Below are 17466 nucleotides of genomic sequence, written 5' to 3' on the forward strand. Positions count from 1 at the left end.
CGCTAGTTCCAGTCGCTAGCTGCCCAAACTGAAAAGAGGAGCAACCCAGGGATGTGTGTGCTTTGGGAACCTTTAACAGAATGTGACTGGCAGAACATGTGTTGTATGTGGAGGATGAGGGCTGCAGTAGATCTCTCAGATAGGGGGGAGTGAGGTCTAAGAGGGTTTTATAAATAAGCATCAACCAGTGGGTCTTGCGATGGTTATACAGAGATGACCCTTTTACAGAGGAGTATAGAGCGCAGTGATGTGTCCTATAAGGAGCATTGGTGGCAAATCTGATGGCCGAATGGTAAAGAACATCTAACCCCTCCAGACCACCCTTACCTGCTGATCTATAACTTATGTCTCCGTAATCTAGCATGGATAGGATGGTCATCTGAATCAGGGTTAGTTTGGCAGCTGGGGGGAAAGAGGAGCGATTACGATAGAGGAAACCAAGTCTAGATTTAACTTTAGCCTGCAACTTTGATATGTGCTGAGAGAAGGACAGTGCAACGTCTAGCCATACTCCCAAGTACTTGTATGAGGTGACTACTTCAAGCTCTAAACCCTCAGAGGTAGTAATAACACTTGTGGGAAGAGGGGCATTCTTCTTACCAAACCACATGACCTTTGTTTTGGAGGTGTTCAGAACAAGGGTAAGGGCAGAGAAAGCTTGTTGGACACTAGGAAAGCTTGTTGTAGAGTATTTAACACAAAATCCGATGAGGGGCCAGCTGAGTATAAGACTATCATCTACATATAAATGGATGAGAGAGCTTCCTACTGGCTGATCTATGTTGATGTAAATTGAGACATTCCTAAAGAAAATAATTGACTTTTTACTCCATACATTTTCCCTGATACACAAAATACTCATTACATTTCAAAAAGTGTGAATCCCTTGTCATCCCTACTGCCTTTGATCTGGTGGACTCACTAAACACAAATGCTTAATTTGTAAATTATGTCAGTGTTGGCGTGTGCCCCTGGCTATCAGAAAATTTAAAATAAAATAAAAAATATTGTGGTTTGCTTAATATAAAAAATGTGAAATATATTTATAGTTTTGATACTTAAGTATATTTTTGCCATTACAAGTATATTTAAAACCTAATACTTTTAGACTTTTACTCAAGTTGTATTTTATTGGGTGACTTAACTTAATAGAAAATTACTTAAGTAAAAGTGTATCTTTACTTTTACTCAAGTATGACAATTGGGTACTTTTTCCACCACTGTTGGCATTGGTATCCCCCAACAATCCTGTTGTTTGTCCTTAACAGACCACAATCTGCCTCTCAAACTCTGGTTATCCTAGCCATGTAATTCTCTTGGCTGCAAAATGAGGAAAGCGTCTCTGTTCAAATCTGACAAATATAAGTATCAATCTGCAAAAAACATGGAGAAGAATGATTTGTTGATTTTAAAACACAAAATGTTTCAATTGTAAAATAACTGAATCATTTGGTTTTGACTATTCATTGAGTGCTATTAAGTGAGCACTGAACATATCCACTTCACAAATCTAAATATGGTTACTCGCCAAACACTTGCACTCCCATGGGTTTGCTCTAGGATGTCCTCATCCTCTTTAATCCAATCATCATCCTCTTTAATCCAATCATCTGCATAATTTACAACTCTCCTTTTCCTTCTCTGTGAAAAGACCAAATAATAAATGAGAATCAATGAAACATTGAAATCAGTTGCCAAAATAATATATGCCTTGAGGATGGAAGAGTGCTTTGGTCTGTTTTATCACCGAGTGCATTGGTGGTTGAAATTAGCCTGGCACCATGAACCTACCATGTCGTATTTTTCTCTAAGGTAAAAATGTCCCTTTAGGTGGCACAATGAAGAATGCTTTTATCAAAGACTTGATTGCATACCACAGCCTGTAGACTATAGGGTAGTGGTTTTCAAACCTCTCCTTAGGGACCCCACCCAGATGCTTCACAATTTTGTTGTAGCCTTGACCCAACTCACCTATTCAAGTGCTTGATGCTTAGGTGACTAGATGAATCAGGTGAGCTAGCTATGGAATAGTTGAAATACATGAAACGGCTGCGGGTCCCCGAAGACAGATTAAAACCCGCCTGCTTATAGGGGATGCTTTGAGTATCCATACAGTAATAACACTAATTCATTCAATGGCTCCTGGTGGTACCTTTGGGAAGTAACATAACCTTTCAGTTTTTCTAAGCCGAAACTACTGCATTGAAAATTCAGGAAAAACTTCTCACACACACACACACATTTGAATAAACCATAGTATTATAGGGCAGAAAGGCTAAGGCACAAGAAAAAAAAATAATCCATTCGCATTACAAAGGATTTGGAGGTAGATATATTGCTTTATTTTCAACTCAACCGAAAAAGAAAAGGTAACAAGTAGAAACGATGTATATAAACCCTAGACTACTGATGCTATGTATTGGCCATTGAGAGGCTTTGAAGCCACCAGTCAGCCATATGACACTCCCTAGTAGAGGCAGTCCTCCATAGGAAAGAAAGGGATTCTACAGTAGTTTAATTAAATGGATTCAAGGACAAAATTACATGTATTTAAGTATTTTTGTTGTTGTAGTGGGGACGGTAACATTAGTCATCTAAAAATAAATGTACTTTAAGGAAAATGTATTTTTTCACTTAATTTTTATGCTAAATAAGGGAGTGCCAAGATGGGGGCAAGGTGGTAGCGCCCCCTATCAGTCTTCTAGAGTATACAGTATAACTCATTGAGTAGAACACACTTGTAATAATCACTGAATTGATCAAAAAGACAGCAACAAGTTTGAATACCTGCCCCACTCATTTACACCACTCACAAAAACATAATCCAAATCGTGTTTCACTATACTGCGTACAGTATAAAGGAAATAATATTTGAAATAAAGTGGATGATTTTTGACATGGTAAAGAAACACTGGCATATGAGGCGACTATGCTTAATTGTTTTAGTGAAAAAGTCACAAATGTCAGTAGTAACAGTTCCACCACCACTTAAGGGCTGATGAGATGAAGTATCACAGCTAGCCAGTGGTGTAATCGGTGACTGATGGTGACTTATTCGACCCATCAATTGTGATCACCAAATCAATGTTCCATCACTACTATGTTGTAAGCGTGTTCTTTTTGCACTGCCGTCACGTTTGCTGGTGCAGATGTACCTCGCTCATCTTTCACAGTGGCCATGCATTTCATTGTAGAGATCTGTTGAGCCAAACTGTCCCTCAACGCCTCTCCGCTGGTCTCATTGGACGCTAGCCACTCCTTCAGAGCCTCTGTCACCTTGCTTCCATCCTCAATCTTCACTGGCTCCAGCAAGTCTCCTGACCTGAGGCAGATGTTATGCAGCACGGTGCACACCGCTAGCACTTTGGGGATGAAGCTTGGGTGGAGCTCAAGAGGCTGCAGGAAGATCATGTGCCAGCGCTTCTTCATGATGCCGAAGGTCCTCTCGATGGAGGAGAGAGCCATGGCGTGGTGCTGGTTGAACTGGACGTGCACCGGGTTCTGGTCAGACTTTGAATAGGGTGTGATGATGCACACAGGCGTCTGTAGGCAAGGGTACCCGCCGTCGCCTAGGAGGAAGCATCCGGGTGGAGGGTAGAGGCCACATTTGTAAAGGGGACTGTGCCTCAGGATCCTCACGTCGGTCATAGACCCAGGCAGCCCCGCAAAGACGTCGATGAAGCTGCCCGTGTGGTCGCAGACCCCTTGGAAGTTGATGGTGGGGAGGGCCTTCTCAGGGAGGGGCTGGTCACCTGGACACTGTTGGGGTTGCGGTACACCGGGGATCTTGACCCTGACGTGGCACCCACCTATGGCCCCCACAACCTTCTCAAACACCGGGTGACGGGCCAGTCTGCCGAACCCTTGCATCGTGAGAGCCAGCTCGCCTGAAGAGGGCTTGTTCACAATCTTCAGAGAGAGCTTGACCAGTTTGTCCGCAACGTCGCGGACGATGCTGGTAGCATTGGACAGAGGGATTCCGAAAGTCTCCGAGACAGTTTTATAGGAGGTCCCGTGGGCCAACCAGTAAATAAAGACGAGGATCTTGAATGTTGCCGTCTGTCTGTCTTGACCAGTCAGTGCCAAGGAGAACAGATAATTCAGAGATTCCCTCTTCAGTCGATAGTCGGGATACGTGTCTAGTTCAGGATCACAGAAGACTTTGAGGATGGGAGTGGAGGGATTCAGCTTACTGCACTGAAGTAGCCCTCCGTTCTGTAAGAAGATGACAAACTGTATGTAAGTAAACACGTAGAGGGACTTGGTAGCCTGCCTGGTAGTCAGAGGCATATGTCGATACAACACGCCACTTCTGTACATTCAAAAAGCGTCATTATTTTTTGTAAAAAATGTTGTGTGTCGGTCTTTGTTGTCTTTTTAGGGGATTGAGTTTGTTGTTCATTTCCAGATGCTGCTGGACCTTTGGAGACACTTAGATGACTGGGACAGGTTCACTTCTTGAATAACTTTTCCATTGTTTGGGTTTGATTATTTGACTGTTGTATTTTACTTCCCTTTCCCATCTTTTGTCATGTCTCTGATTAGTTTTTAGTTTTTTTTTATGACCAAAACATGGCTCAATAGATCTGTATATCTCACAACCAACCATTTCAACAGCATGTGTGTTTGTATCACATAGGCCTTAACTAACATTTAAACATTTAAAAAACTCTGATGGAAAGTGGACTGACCTGATGCTGGGTCATTGATGATCCTGGAGTTTCTTCCTCTGTTCTGTCTTTACTGTCTACCCTGTCGTCTCGCCACTGGCTTTGGCTCCACTCGTTAACAAACACCATGTCCACTTTGGGACACAGCTGCTCATCTGAAACAGACACAGGGGCCATTACACTAAATACAACGTATGAAATTCACTTCAAAAAGCTTAATATGTAGTCTGGGCAAAAGGTTATGCACTATTCTCAAACATAGAACTGTGATACATCAAACTGTCACACTCACCTGTCACTGGAGATGGTGTGTTATGTTCTGTGTCATCATTTAGTTCCTTCTTGATGCGAAGTACTTTCATTCCATCCTTCTCCATGGTAACAACTTTTAACAATTTCCACTGAAAATGTTACAAAAACTAATTTACAGGAAGTGCAGAAGTAAAGTTTGGTAACAGAATGCAGGTCAAATCTTTTTTTTTTTTATGTTACTACATTTTCCGAAAACTCTTAAATATCTACTTTGAATTAAGACAGAATGATGTCTGCAGAAAGAATGAAAAAAAAAAAAACTATTTTAGTTATTGAACTACAGTACATTAAGTGGATTAACACCCTATAACACAATTATAGTGACAGAATGACATCATGGGTCTCTGATTTGTGCTATACAGAAATGCATAATTAAGAATGTCATTCTCTTCATGGTACAAAAATATAATATCATTTTGAGTATTATTCTACATACTGGCTACCACATTTGGTTGGTCCGAGCTTGACCAAATCTGTACCAATCATGGACGTCTATGTTTCACAAGTTTGGACACCACAGTACAAATCGGTAAAAGAACACAAAACTGCAGTAAAAAAAAAAATAAGAAAAGATATGAGTGAATTCTTGACAGCTTCAAATGGTGCCTGCTCTTGGTGAAGGACTCTATTCGTCTGGCAGCCGAGTTAGATGGCACTAGGAAGGGACAGGTTAGATGATGGCAGAGTTAGCTAGCCGGTCCTGACGTTGTTCTCAGTCCCCAGCCCTCGGTAGCCACGTCCTAGTGGAGGACGACTCCTCCACTAGTGATGTGTAACATCCACTTGGGTGACGCTTCTTCTGCTGCCGATACAGCTCTAAAAGCTCACCATACGTCAGTCCAGTGTATAAAGCCACCCTCACTACAAGGGAGCCCTCTGCCATCTCCACACTGTAGTCCTCTCACTTTGGCTGGGTTAAACTAGAAGCGGTGCTGAATGCATCTCTGTAATGCAAACAGTAGTCAGGTAGCTAAGCAAAGCAAACAAATCAATCTGCCATTCCATTGGTCAAGGAAACTAGACATATTCGCTAGAAATTCAATGAGTTATCAAACACACAAAAAGATAATACAATTTTTAAAAAACAACACTTAAATCAACTAAATATGTACAATATTTTACAGGAGTTCTCCGACTGTACTGAGCTATACTCTACTTTTCCCTACTGTTGTCCAAACTTGTGAAACAGATCTCTATGATTGGTTCAGATGTGGATTGACCAAATTTCAACTACTTTTCAAAGTCCATGGAAACCTGGTGCTCAGTGGGTGAGGTGGCTGGTTACAGTAAATAGAAAGAGGGGGGACTCATGGGTTGGCGTCAGTAAGAGCCAAGAGAAGTGACATTAATTGGAGAGAGACAGAAGAGAGACAGGGAGAGTGAGGGGGTTGTCCAGACTGTTTTCACACTCTTGCTGTGAACCCCACTGGACAGAAAAATACATCAATATTATGAGCTGAACATAACAGTTATACCAGTGGAAGGGAGGACAGTAGCAGGAGACACTATGAGCTGAACATAACAGTAGGCTGGTGGAAGGGAGGACAGTAGCAGGAGACACTATGAGCTGAACATAACAGTAGGCTGGTGGAAGGGAGGACAGTAGCAGGAGACACTATGAGCTGAACATAACAGTAGGCTGGTGGAAGGGAGGACAGTAGCAGGAGACACTATGAGCTGAACATAACAGTAGGCTGGTGGAAGGGAGGACAGTAGCAGGAGACACTATGAGCTGAACATAACAGTAGGCTGGTGGAAGGGAGGACAGTAGCAGGAGACACTATGAGCTGAACATAACAGTAGGCTGGTGGAAGGGAGGACAGTAGCAGGAGACACTATGAGCTGAACATAACAGTAGGCTGGTGGAAGGGAGGACAGTAGCAGGAGACACTATGAGCTGAACATAACAGTAGGCTGGTGGAAGGGAGGACAGTAGCAGGAGACACTATGAGCTGAACATAACAGTAGGCTGGTGGAAGGGAGGACAGTAGCAGGAGACACTATGAGCTGAACATAACAGTAGGCTGGTGGAAGGGAGGACAGTAGCAGGAGACACTATGAGCTGAACATAACAGTAGGCTGGTGGAAGGGAGGACAGTAGCAGGAGACACTATGAGCTGAACATAACAGTAGGCTGGTGGAAGGGAGGACAGTAGCAGGAGACACTATGAGCTGAACATAACAGTAGGCTGGTGGAAGGGAGGACAGTAGCAGGAGACACTATGAGCTGAACATAACAGTAGGCTGGTGGAAGGGAGGACAGTAGCAGGAGACACTATGAGCTGAACATAACAGTAGGCTGGTGGAAGGGAGGACAGTAGCAGGAGACACTATGAGCTGAACATAACAGTAGGCTGGTGGAAGGGAGGACAGTAGCAGGAGACACTATGAGCTGAACATAACAGTAGGCTGGTGGAAGGGAGGACAGTAGCAGGAGACACTATGAGCTGAACATAACAGTAGGCTGGTGGAAGGGAGGACAGTAGCAGGAGACACTATGAGCTGAACATAACAGCAGGCTGGTGGAAGGGAGGACAGTAGCAGGAGACACTATGAGCTGAACATAACAGTAGGCTGGTGGAAGGAAGGACAGTAGCAGGAGACACTATGAGCTGAACATAACAGCAGGCTGGTGGAAGGGTTGGACAGTAGCAGGAGACACTATGAGCTGAACATAACAGTAGGCCAGTGGAAGGGAGGACAGTAGCAGGAGACACAACTGTGGTTTGTGTCTACTATGATTTCCTATTGTAGCCAATTCAGTTGCAGTCATTTTGCAAATAATTTTTGGGTCATTCTGTTATCGATTTGGAAACAGAGTGACACGTTTTAATCCCTAAATAAATCATAAACCAAATGATCAGTAAACTACAACTAATTGGTAGCTCTACCTTTAATTGTTACTACTGTAAACTTTCATAATCTTCCCACTTAAAGATGTGGTGTTTTGGTAAAAGTATAAAAATATATTTCTTAAACTTACAGGCTAATGATTTCTGCAAAACTACATTTAAATGTTGATATTAGTTGGTAGTGGTAACATTGTGTTTTGATGCATTTCAAATACCTTGTAAGACTTTTTCTGCTAGATGTCGTTTAAGAAAACATCCACTCCACTTGTTCCACTTCAATTACTGCTCAGCTGAACAGCACCTTATCATCTGAAGCTGTGGAAGACGATTGCCCAAGACCTGCCAGATCTCTACATTGGTTTTGTTTGTTTTCACAGCATCTTTGTGATTCTCTTTGTATTATTATTATTATTATTAGTAGTAGTAGTAGTAGTAGTAGTAGTAGAGGTTGACCGATAAATTGGAATTGCCGATTAATTAGGGCCGATTTCAAGTTTACATAATCGGTATATTTGGACACTGATTATGGCCGATTACACTGCACTCCACGAGGAGACTGCGTGGCAGGCTGACTACCTGTTATGCGAGTGCAGCAAGGAACCAAGGTAAGGTGCTAGCTAACATTAAACCTATCTTATAAAAAACAATCAATCTTAACTACACATGGTTGATGATATCGAGCTTGTCCTGCGGTGCATATAATCGATGCGGTGCCTGTTAATTTATCATTGAATCACAGCCTACTTTGCCAAACAGGAGATTTGACAAGCGCATTCGTGAAAAAAGCACTGTCGTTACTGCCGTTTCTCTCCAATGTGTACCTAACCATAAAACATCAATGCCTTTCTTAAAATCAATACACAAGTATATATTTTTAAACCTGCATATTTAGGTAATATTGCCTCTTAACTAGGGAAATTGTGTCAATTCTCTTGCGTTCTGTGCAAGCAGAGTCAGGGTATATGCAGCAGTTTGGGCCGCCTGGCTCGTTGCGAACTGTCGGAAGACCATTTCTTCCAAACAAAGACCGTAATTAATTTGCCAGAATTGTACATAATTATGACATAACATTGAAGGTTGTGCAATGTAACAGCAATATTTATACTTATGGATGCCATCCGTTAGATAAAATACCAAACGGTTCCGTATTTCACTGAAAGAATAAACATCTTGTTTTCGAAATGATAGTTTCCGGATTTGACCATCTAATGACCTAAGGCTCGTATTTCTGTGTGTTATTATATTATAATTAAGTCTATGATTTGATAGAGCAGTCTGACTGAGCGGTGGTAGGCAGCAACAGGCTCGTAAGCATTCATTCAAACAGCACTTTCCTGCATTTGCCAGCAGCTCTTCGCTGTGCTTCAAGCATTGCGCTGTTTATGACTTCAAGGCTATCAACTCCCGAGATTAGGCTGGCAATACTAAAGTACCTATTAGAACATGCAATAGTCAAAGGTATATGAAATACTAATGGTATAGAGAGAAATAGTCCTATAATAACTACAACCTAAAACCTTTTACCTGGGAATATTGAAGACTCATGTTAAAAGGAACCACCAGCTTTCACATGTTCTGAGCAAGGAACTTAAACGTTAGCTTTCTTACATTGCACATATTGCACTTTTACTTTCTTCTCCAACACTTTGTTTTTGCATTATTTAAACCAAATTGAACATGTTTCTTTATTTATTTGAGACTAAATAGATTTTATTGATGTATTATATTAAGTTAAAATAAGTGTTCATTCAGTATTGTTGTAAATGTCATTTTTTTTTTACAAATATAGATGTAAAAATCGACCGATTAATCAGCTTTTTGGGGCCTTCCAATCGTCCATTTCGGCATTGAAAAATCACAATCGGTCGACCTCTAGTAGTAGTAGTAGGAGTAAGATCCATTTTCCATGTTGGACCAGGAATCAGTCTTTGCTTATTGCTAATTTTTAGGATGCAAAATGGTTGAAACGTTTATATATGCCTTCATTTAACCTCTTAGCTTTCATTTGACACCAAATGTAATGTACTCCTATGAACTAATAATTAGTATTCATGGGCCTTTTACATGGAAATGCCCGTATACAAACCTGGGATTGGCCAGCCGGATCCTGAGATTGCAGCCCTGCACCTGTCTTCTCTCCCTTTCCATCGTCTTTTGTGTGGACAGGTTCATCTATACAATTACCATAAACAAAAGAAACCATAAAATACATGTTTAATTATTTGCCAAAAAAAATAAATCGTGTAACAAAGCAAATGCAATCAACTTAGTTTCCAACCATCCACACGAGTTACATTTCCTGCCATCAGCTTCATGACGACGAGCGACAGAACGCTGCTTTGCCGCCATCGACTTGCCTTCCAAAATGTGCAGCTTCTTTTTATTCGACTCATTTTCGACTTTTAATGCTTCGTTCTCCAATTTACTCTTGGACAACTGTTGGCGAAGGACCACGGCGCTGTCCTCTACAAGTCGAACTATTTCCACGATCGCTGCCGTCACTACCGCGTTCATGAGAGAGGTTAGCTGACTTTGAAAGTGGCCAGCATTCTCCATTGTCATTTGCTAATAAATCTTAAACTTTTTTTTTTAGAAAACAACAATAATGTGATGAACTGTCATCAAAACCTACACGTACGTATTCACGTTGTCTTCTACCTTTGCCTGGCAAATTGTAAACAATGCTTGTGCACGACTTCCTATTTGGGGAGGAGCTATTGACGAGTTGGTCATGCAGTAAGTATGGTGTGGTGCAAGTACCAAAAGGAATTTAGAATTTTATGATTTCAATTTGAGATTAAGATATTAAAATGCATTTAAAATGTACTTGCACAACTATAAAGAAAGCAACAATGAGGTCACTGGTCAAACAATATTATATTAACTTCATAGGCTACAAATTGTCTTTCTATCTTAAAATGTGCCTTCCCACTGTAATCTCAATATTAATCAATTCCAGTATATTTAGAATACCAGTAGAATTTTTTTTAAACACACATTTAAAACATGTCAATAAGCTTATTTTATCTGTTAAGATGTATTTAATTAATGAGTCAAATAACATTATTCAATAGAAAATTAACAGAAATAAAATAACATTTTAATAAATCTGACAGTCCTCTACGAACAGTACGTTGGTATCACAGTACCACACATCTATGGTTGCGACATGAATCATCACTGAGGTAGCATGTCAAATAAAAAACAATTACTCTACACCCACATTGCATTGCCATTTGGACTCATCTGACTCATCTTCCAGATTCCAGGATTTGAATGCTGGGCAACCCCAGATCTGTCCGAACCACTTCTCGCCATAATGATGCTCTTGATTTTGATCTCTGGCCTCAGGTCTACAAAAAGCATCTTCCCAAGCGCCTCTGCAAATCCTGCCAAATGAAAATTCATTTCTATTGGAAACTATTCGCACCACCCCGGTTTGGGTTTCCTTTTCACTTTGAGTCACCCGGATCCCTTATTTGTGATGTTGGTGTTGGAAATTCCCCTTGTTCCTCAGTTTCTCCAGCAAAACTTTCCACTGTCTCGAGGCTACGCCGAGACTTAAAGAAATAAGCCATTTCAGTGTTCTCTTTCCCATGCTGTTTCAATTTTCGATTGGCACTCCCTACATACAAATACACATACTGGTCTTGACGGAAGGAAGAAAAAAAAACATTTTGGAGTGAGGTTCTCTTCTGCACTGTTCAAATGATTATCCGTCTTAGTTGTTTAAGTTCAGATAGTGATTGAACGAACCGTACACATATCCATAACAGCATAAGTTTCGAAAACCGTTTCGCAAGGGATGATTTATGTTTCTAAACGTTGAAACACCGCATCATAATTGTAGTTCACGCGCAGCCAACCATGGGCGGAGCTAACCGCTGTAAACCATATCGATAAGAAGAAAGGTTTTCGAGAGCAAGATAGCAGCTACCTTTACCAGGAGCTGGAAATCCAACATGACGACGACAAAATGGAACATTGTCGATCCCCCGCTGTCGACAATTCTGTTTCCAAACTTTGTCATTTATTTTTGTTAGATTAATTCAACAGTTTCAGTGCTTTGTTGTCAGTGGTGGAAAAAGTACCCAATTATCATACTTGAGTAAAAGTAAAGACGCGTTAATAGAAAATAACTCAAGTGAAATTCACCCAGTAAAATACTACTTGAGTAAATGTAGTATATATGTAAGTATATATGTAAGTATCAAACATATATGTAAGTATCAAAACTGAATGTAATTGCAAAAATATACTTTAGTATCAAAAGTAAAAGTATAAATAATTTCAAATGACTTATATTAAGCAAACCAGATGACACAATTTTTGTTTTTTACTTATTTATCGATAGCCAGGGGGACACTCCAACCTGACATTATTTACAAACCAAGCATTTATGTTTTGGGAGTCTGCCAGGTCAGAGGCAGTAGGGATGACCAGGGATGTTCTCTTGATGAGTGTGTGAATTGGACCATTTTCCTGTCCTGCTAAGCATTCGAAATGTAATGAGTACTTTTAGGTGTCAGGGAAAATGTATGGAGTAAAAAGTACACTATTTTCTTTAGGGGTGTAGTGAAGAAAATTTGTAAAAAATAGTAAAGTACAGATACCACAAAAAACGACTTAAGTCGTTATTTAAAGTATTTTTCCTTAAGTACTTTACACCACTGTAGGTTCTCAAGTTTAATCTTGGACACCTCCAGCCGAAGTTGAAAATGCGCCATCCTCTACAATTCCCAGTTGTTCCAGGACCACAATTTTCAAAAGCAGGTTCAAGACAGATGTTAGCTGAGTTGTTAAATAGTCGCAATTCGTCCATAATTATCGTTTTATACAATGATACGTATGTGAATGTATGAACATACTAAGTCCTTTGAACGTTCTGCTGCTAGCTTCCTTTCCTTAGCATGCCTGTCAAGGAAAGAAATCTACATAAAAACATTGCCATCATAGAGAAAGGAACACTGCCATCTACCGGATAGAAACTGGTCGCACAGGCGCCTTCCTAAAACTACTTTGGGCAGACAGCTCTTGCGGTCAGAAGTAAGCAAATTAAGGTTCATCAAACTTTGATTCTAATACCCCATTGTAAACTTGAAACCCTGTTCTTTTATACTACTCTGGAAAAAGTTACAAAAACCGAAAGGTGAACGAGTCTACGTCGCTTTAGACATGCACTTTTGCCTCATTGAAGAAAGAGGGTTCAGGTTCTGAAGTCCAAGGTAAATTGTCAGTGGCAGATTTGACACAGCTGTGCAGTGTGCAAATATGTACCATGGTTATCTCTGACATAACCTATAGACTTTGAGACTGCAGAGGCGAACACATAACTCTTTTATAGTCAGGTTGATCTTACACAATTCTAGTGAAAACCTGTATGTCGTTGTTGAACGCATAGAAGTCCTCTCTGTCTCTATCTACTCCGCTACAATGGTGTCTGGGAGGTTGTTGATGTCCATGGCCCTCCTCATTCTCTGTGGGTGTCAGGGCGCACAGAGTGGTAATGTGCTGGTCTTTCCTGGGGAGTTCAGTCACTGGCTCAACATGCGTGTGATCCTGGAAGAACTAGTGGAGCGAAACCATAGTGTCACAGTGCTGGTTTGCTCTGCCTCACCTTCAGTCAACTATACCAAACCAGAGGGTTTCAGCTTCAAGGTGTATAATGTTCCTTTTGAGAGACATGATTTGGAGTCTCTCCAGGAGGACTTCCTAAACTTCTGGATATACAAGGCTCAGAACGCCTCAATGTTGCAGGTGGGCCTGAAGATCCGGGAGGTGTTGGGAAGTATGACAGCTCTACATCTCAACATGTGTGATGCCATGTTCCACAACAAAGAGCTTATGGACACACTGAGACAGTGGGAGTTTGACGCAGTCCTTTCTGATCCAATGATGCCCTGCAGTGACTTAATGGCAGATGCTCTTAACGTGCCTTTCATTATCTCGCTGAGGTTTACATTTGGCATGACTATGGAGAGGCACTGCGGGCAGATACCAGCGCCCCCCTCTTTTGTTCCTGCCCCCCCTTTGACGTACACAGACCAAATGAGTTTTTTTGAGCGGGTTCACAATTTTGTTACATACATGATACATTCTACCTTTTTCTCTATACACTGCCTACAGACCATTGATAAGTACTACAGTGGGATCAAGGGTAAGTTGATCAGAATTTGTCAAAAAGTTGGAAGGGTGCTTGCACCACAAGCTCAATCTCAGGTTTGTTTTTTATAAAGATTGGAATATCTACAAGAAGAATGTAATATCATGACTTGGTTTATTTGTGTATATATTTGATTAAGTGGATAAGCTAAATCAGGTTAGGTACTCCTTTGACAGAGCTCTGATTGAAGCAGTGCTTTCCCCATTGATGTTATATATAGGGCTAGGTCTACACTCTACTGAAGCTATTCTGTGTGCAAATCTGCAACATGTTGGTTATTGAATGATTCATATGCACATTGGCTTTTTCTAGTACAATAACTGTTACATTCTGAGAGAGAGAGTCCGCTGTAAAAGTTGTAACAATATAATTACTGATTCGCTTGTATAGGTTTTGTGGACCACTTATTCAGCAGTACTGCGTCTCATTCATAATGCATCTCAACATTTATCAGGCAGACCTACGACTTTATGCGAGATCTTGGGGAAGGCAGATATCTGGTTGATACGGACCTACTGGGACTTTGAGTATCCTCGACCTTTCCTTCCCAACTTTAAATTTGTGGGAGGCCTTCACTGCAAACCTGCAAAACCCCTTTCAAAAGTAAGGCTTTTCAACACAAAAGTATCAACTGTCTTACAAGATAATTACATTTACATTTAAGTCATTTAGCAGACGCTCTTATCCAGAGCGACTTACAAATTGGTGCATTCACCTTATGACATCCAGTGGAACAGCCACTTTACAATAGTGCATCTAAATCTTTTAAGGGGGGTGAGAAGGATTACTTTATCCTATCCTAGGTATTCCTTAAAAAGGTGGGGTTTCAGGTGTCTCCGGAAGGTGGTGATTGACTCCGCTGTCCTGGCGTCGTGAGGGAGTGTTCCACCATTGGGGAGCCAGAGCAGCGAACAGTTTTGACTGGGCTGAGCGGGAACTGTACTTCCTCAGTGGTAGGGAGGCGAGCAGGCCAGAGATGGATGAACGCAGTGCCCTTGTTTGGGTGTAGGGCCTGATCAGAGCCTGGAGGTACTGAGGTGCCGTTCCCCTCACAGCTCCGTAGGCAAGCACCATGGTCTTGTAGCGGATGCGAGCTTCAACTGGAAGCCAGTGGAGAGAGCGGAGGAGCGGGGTGACGTGAGAGAACTTGGGAAGGTTGAACACCAGACCGGCTGCGGCGTTCTGGATGAGTTGTAGGGGTTTAATGGCACAGGCAGGGAGCCCAGCCAACAGCGAGTTGCAGTAATCCAGACGGGAGATGACAAGTGCCTGGATTAGGACCTGCGCCGCTTCCTGTGTGAGGCAGTAATCTATTGTCTACAGTCTATTGGGCTGATAACATTGAACCATAAGAAAACAGATTGTGTTGAATTTCAGGCCATGGAGGACTTTGTGCAGAGTTCAGGAGATGATGGAATCGTGGTGTTTTCCCTGGGATCCATGATCAAGAACCTCACGAATGAGAGGGGAAACACCATAGCCACTGCATTGGGACAAATACCACAGAAGGTTAGTCTGTTGCTTATAACATTGTTATAAATAGAGGTGTCATCGTCTCCTTGATCCCGATATTGGATCCATTTGTACGATTCAAACAAGCTAGCTTACACTTTTCCTTTACATAGAATTCTGTCAGAGATATTGCATTTGGCCATCAGGGACCATTCAAAAAAAACATAGCTTCTTGTTATAAGTACCGTTTCATTGCAGGTTCTCATTCATATTCATGTTTTCTCACCATAGGTGCTGTGGAGATACGATGGGGAGAAACCAGAGACTCTCGCCCCCAACACAAGAGTTTATGAATGGATTCCACAAAATGATTTACTTGGTGATATGTCCTTCTTGATAACAGTCATAAACATATTAACATTCCTTGCGTACAACAGTGTTCAACAACCCTGCTTCCTCCCGTTGTGCTGTATCAAAAAGGTCATCCAAAGACCAAAGCCTTCGTCACCCACGGTGGGACTAACGGACTATATGAATCCATTTACCATGGAGTCCCAATGGTGGGCATCCCCTTGTTCGCTGACCAGCCAGACAATATCATCCACATGAAAAACAAGGGAGCTGCTGTAATGGTGGACTTCAACACGATGACATCCAAAGACCTTGTGGATGGCCTCAACAGTGTGATCAATGATCCATCGTAAGTCACAAATACACAACTGTGGTTTCCTCACGTCAAACTTTTGGGCAACTGTTGAAAATGTGCAGTGAAATAACTGTCTCTATTCCCCTTTCACCAGGTATAAAGCAAGCATGATGAGGCTGTCAAGAATCCACCACGATCAACCAATGAAACCCTTGGATACAGCTGTGTTCTGGATCGAGTTTGTGATGCGTAACAAAGGGGCTAAGCACTTGAGGGTGGAGGCCCATAACCTGAGCTGGTACCAGTACCACTGTCTAGATGTGGCAGCTGCTCTGCTCACCATAGTGGCACTTGTCATAGTGGTATCCATTAAAACATGCATTTTCTGCTTCCGCAAGTGCTGCAAGAAAACTAAATCGAGACAGAAGACAGAGTGACCCCTTGAAATAATGTGAAAGGGTCATTCCACCAAATTAGTACCTTGTTGGGTAGTGTAACTTCGTGAAAAATAAATGTTTTATTTCACCTCATTTTAACATTCTGTCACAAATATGCATGTTGAACTTTACTTGAAAAAATGTTTTGCCCATTAAGGTTAAATGAAAAAAATACTATGGTAAGTGCCTATTATTAATTGCCAAATCAAGTATAGCCGAGTTGACTGTAACAGGGTTGATGATGTCGTTTTAAATCTGCCATAAATCCCGTTGCGACGGGTAATCAAAGCTTGTTGTGTGCAACAGGGAGAACCGAAGACAGAAGATAAGAGTGACCACCTGGAATAATGTTCATGTCAGGTATTATTGCAGTGAAAGAATCATGTGCACGTTTGTGAAGTCTTAAATACTATTTGGAATGCATTCACATGCTTTGAACTTGTTGAGAAACACTGATTGGCTAATAGCCTACAAACTGTGTCAACTATAAACCAAAAGCACAGCTATCATGCTTGTAAACCAATCGTAGTGTTCCAAATCCATATGAATAGATTGTTCTTTATAAATAATGGTTTGTTGTTACATTTAACTGCCGAAAATGCTGTTTACACATGCCCTTATGGTGATGACCTTTTGCAAATCCAATCAGTTTTCCACGTTCAGGTCATCACATTGATAAAAATACCTTAAATGACATAGAACAACGTTGATTCAACCCGTTTTTTCCCAGTGGCACACCCCTAAGTCTCAATATACACAGAACACCCACACTCTTTACTTGTGCATATATTTAACATTATGCCAAATGTATGGCAAAGTCAATTGAACATATGGCATTCTCTTATGTACCAGTCATAATTCTACATTTATAGAGTGATACAGCTAAATGTGGGTGAGTTCAAACCAGTGGAGTAGAGTTAGGGTGACCTGACAC

The 17466-nt window shown here is 41.3% G+C and overlaps 2 protein-coding genes across 7 annotated transcripts; one reads left to right on the forward strand and one right to left on the reverse strand.

Annotated features, from left to right (window-relative positions):
- Positions 1-2350: 2350 nt before the first annotated feature.
- LOC118391908 (uncharacterized) lies at positions 2351-12012 on the reverse strand. Of its 6 annotated transcripts, none has more exons than XM_035783408.2 (6): positions 10113-10261; positions 9921-10006; positions 8050-8149; positions 4963-5071; positions 4692-4825; positions 2351-4215 (listed from the first exon to the last, which is right to left on the reverse strand). In XM_035783408.2, the coding sequence occupies exons 4-6, from the start codon at positions 5045-5047 to the stop codon at positions 3082-3084; spliced, it is 1353 nt and encodes a 450-aa protein (XP_035639301.1). In that variant the 5' UTR covers positions 5048-5071; positions 8050-8149; positions 9921-10006; positions 10113-10261; the 3' UTR covers positions 2351-3081. The 6 variants fall into 6 exon arrangements, with proteins under 6 accessions (XP_035639301.1, XP_035639300.1, XP_035639299.1 ...); XM_035783407.2 differs by having other exon boundaries at positions 8050-8173; XM_035783406.2 differs by lacking the exons at positions 8050-8149; positions 10113-10261 and adding an exon at positions 11058-12012.
- Positions 12013-12142: 130 nt separating this feature from the next.
- LOC118391909 (UDP-glucuronosyltransferase 2A1-like) lies at positions 12143-16625 on the forward strand. Its single transcript, XM_035783409.2, has 6 exons — positions 12143-13991; positions 14452-14600; positions 15375-15506; positions 15741-15828; positions 15930-16149; positions 16250-16625. Exons 1-6 carry the CDS (start codon positions 13268-13270, stop codon positions 16530-16532), a joined length of 1596 nt encoding a protein of 531 aa, XP_035639302.1. The 5' UTR covers positions 12143-13267; the 3' UTR covers positions 16533-16625.
- The last annotated feature ends 841 nt before the right edge of the window (positions 16626-17466 follow it).

This window comes from Oncorhynchus keta, chromosome 13, assembly GCF_023373465.1.
Source record: "Oncorhynchus keta strain PuntledgeMale-10-30-2019 chromosome 13, Oket_V2, whole genome shotgun sequence".
NCBI lineage: Eukaryota > Metazoa > Chordata > Actinopteri > Salmoniformes > Salmonidae > Oncorhynchus > Oncorhynchus keta.

Excerpts from the sequence above, each read along its gene's own strand:
- LOC118391909 (XM_035783409.2), top strand. The coding sequence starts at position 13,268 with ATGGTGTCTGGGAGGTTGTTGATGTCCATGGCCCTCCTCATTCTCTGT. Across the intron at positions 13,992-14,451 it reads GTACTACAGTGGGATCAAGG|GCAGACCTACGACTTTATGC; the intron begins GTAAGTTGATCA and ends AACATTTATCAG. Across the intron at positions 14,601-15,374 it reads CTGCAAAACCCCTTTCAAAA|GCCATGGAGGACTTTGTGCA; the intron begins GTAAGGCTTTTC and ends GTTGAATTTCAG.
- LOC118391908 (XM_035783402.2), bottom strand. The coding sequence starts at position 10,396 with ATGACAATGGAGAATGCTGGCCACTTTCAAAGTCAGCTAACCTCTCTC. Across the intron at positions 10,007-10,128 it reads TGAAGCTGATGGCAGGAAAT|ATGAACCTGTCCACACAAAA; the intron begins GTAACTCGTGTG and ends GTAATTGTATAG. Across the intron at positions 4,216-4,691 it reads CATCAATGACCCAGCATCAG|AACGGAGGGCTACTTCAGTG; the intron begins GTCAGTCCACTT and ends ATCTTCTTACAG.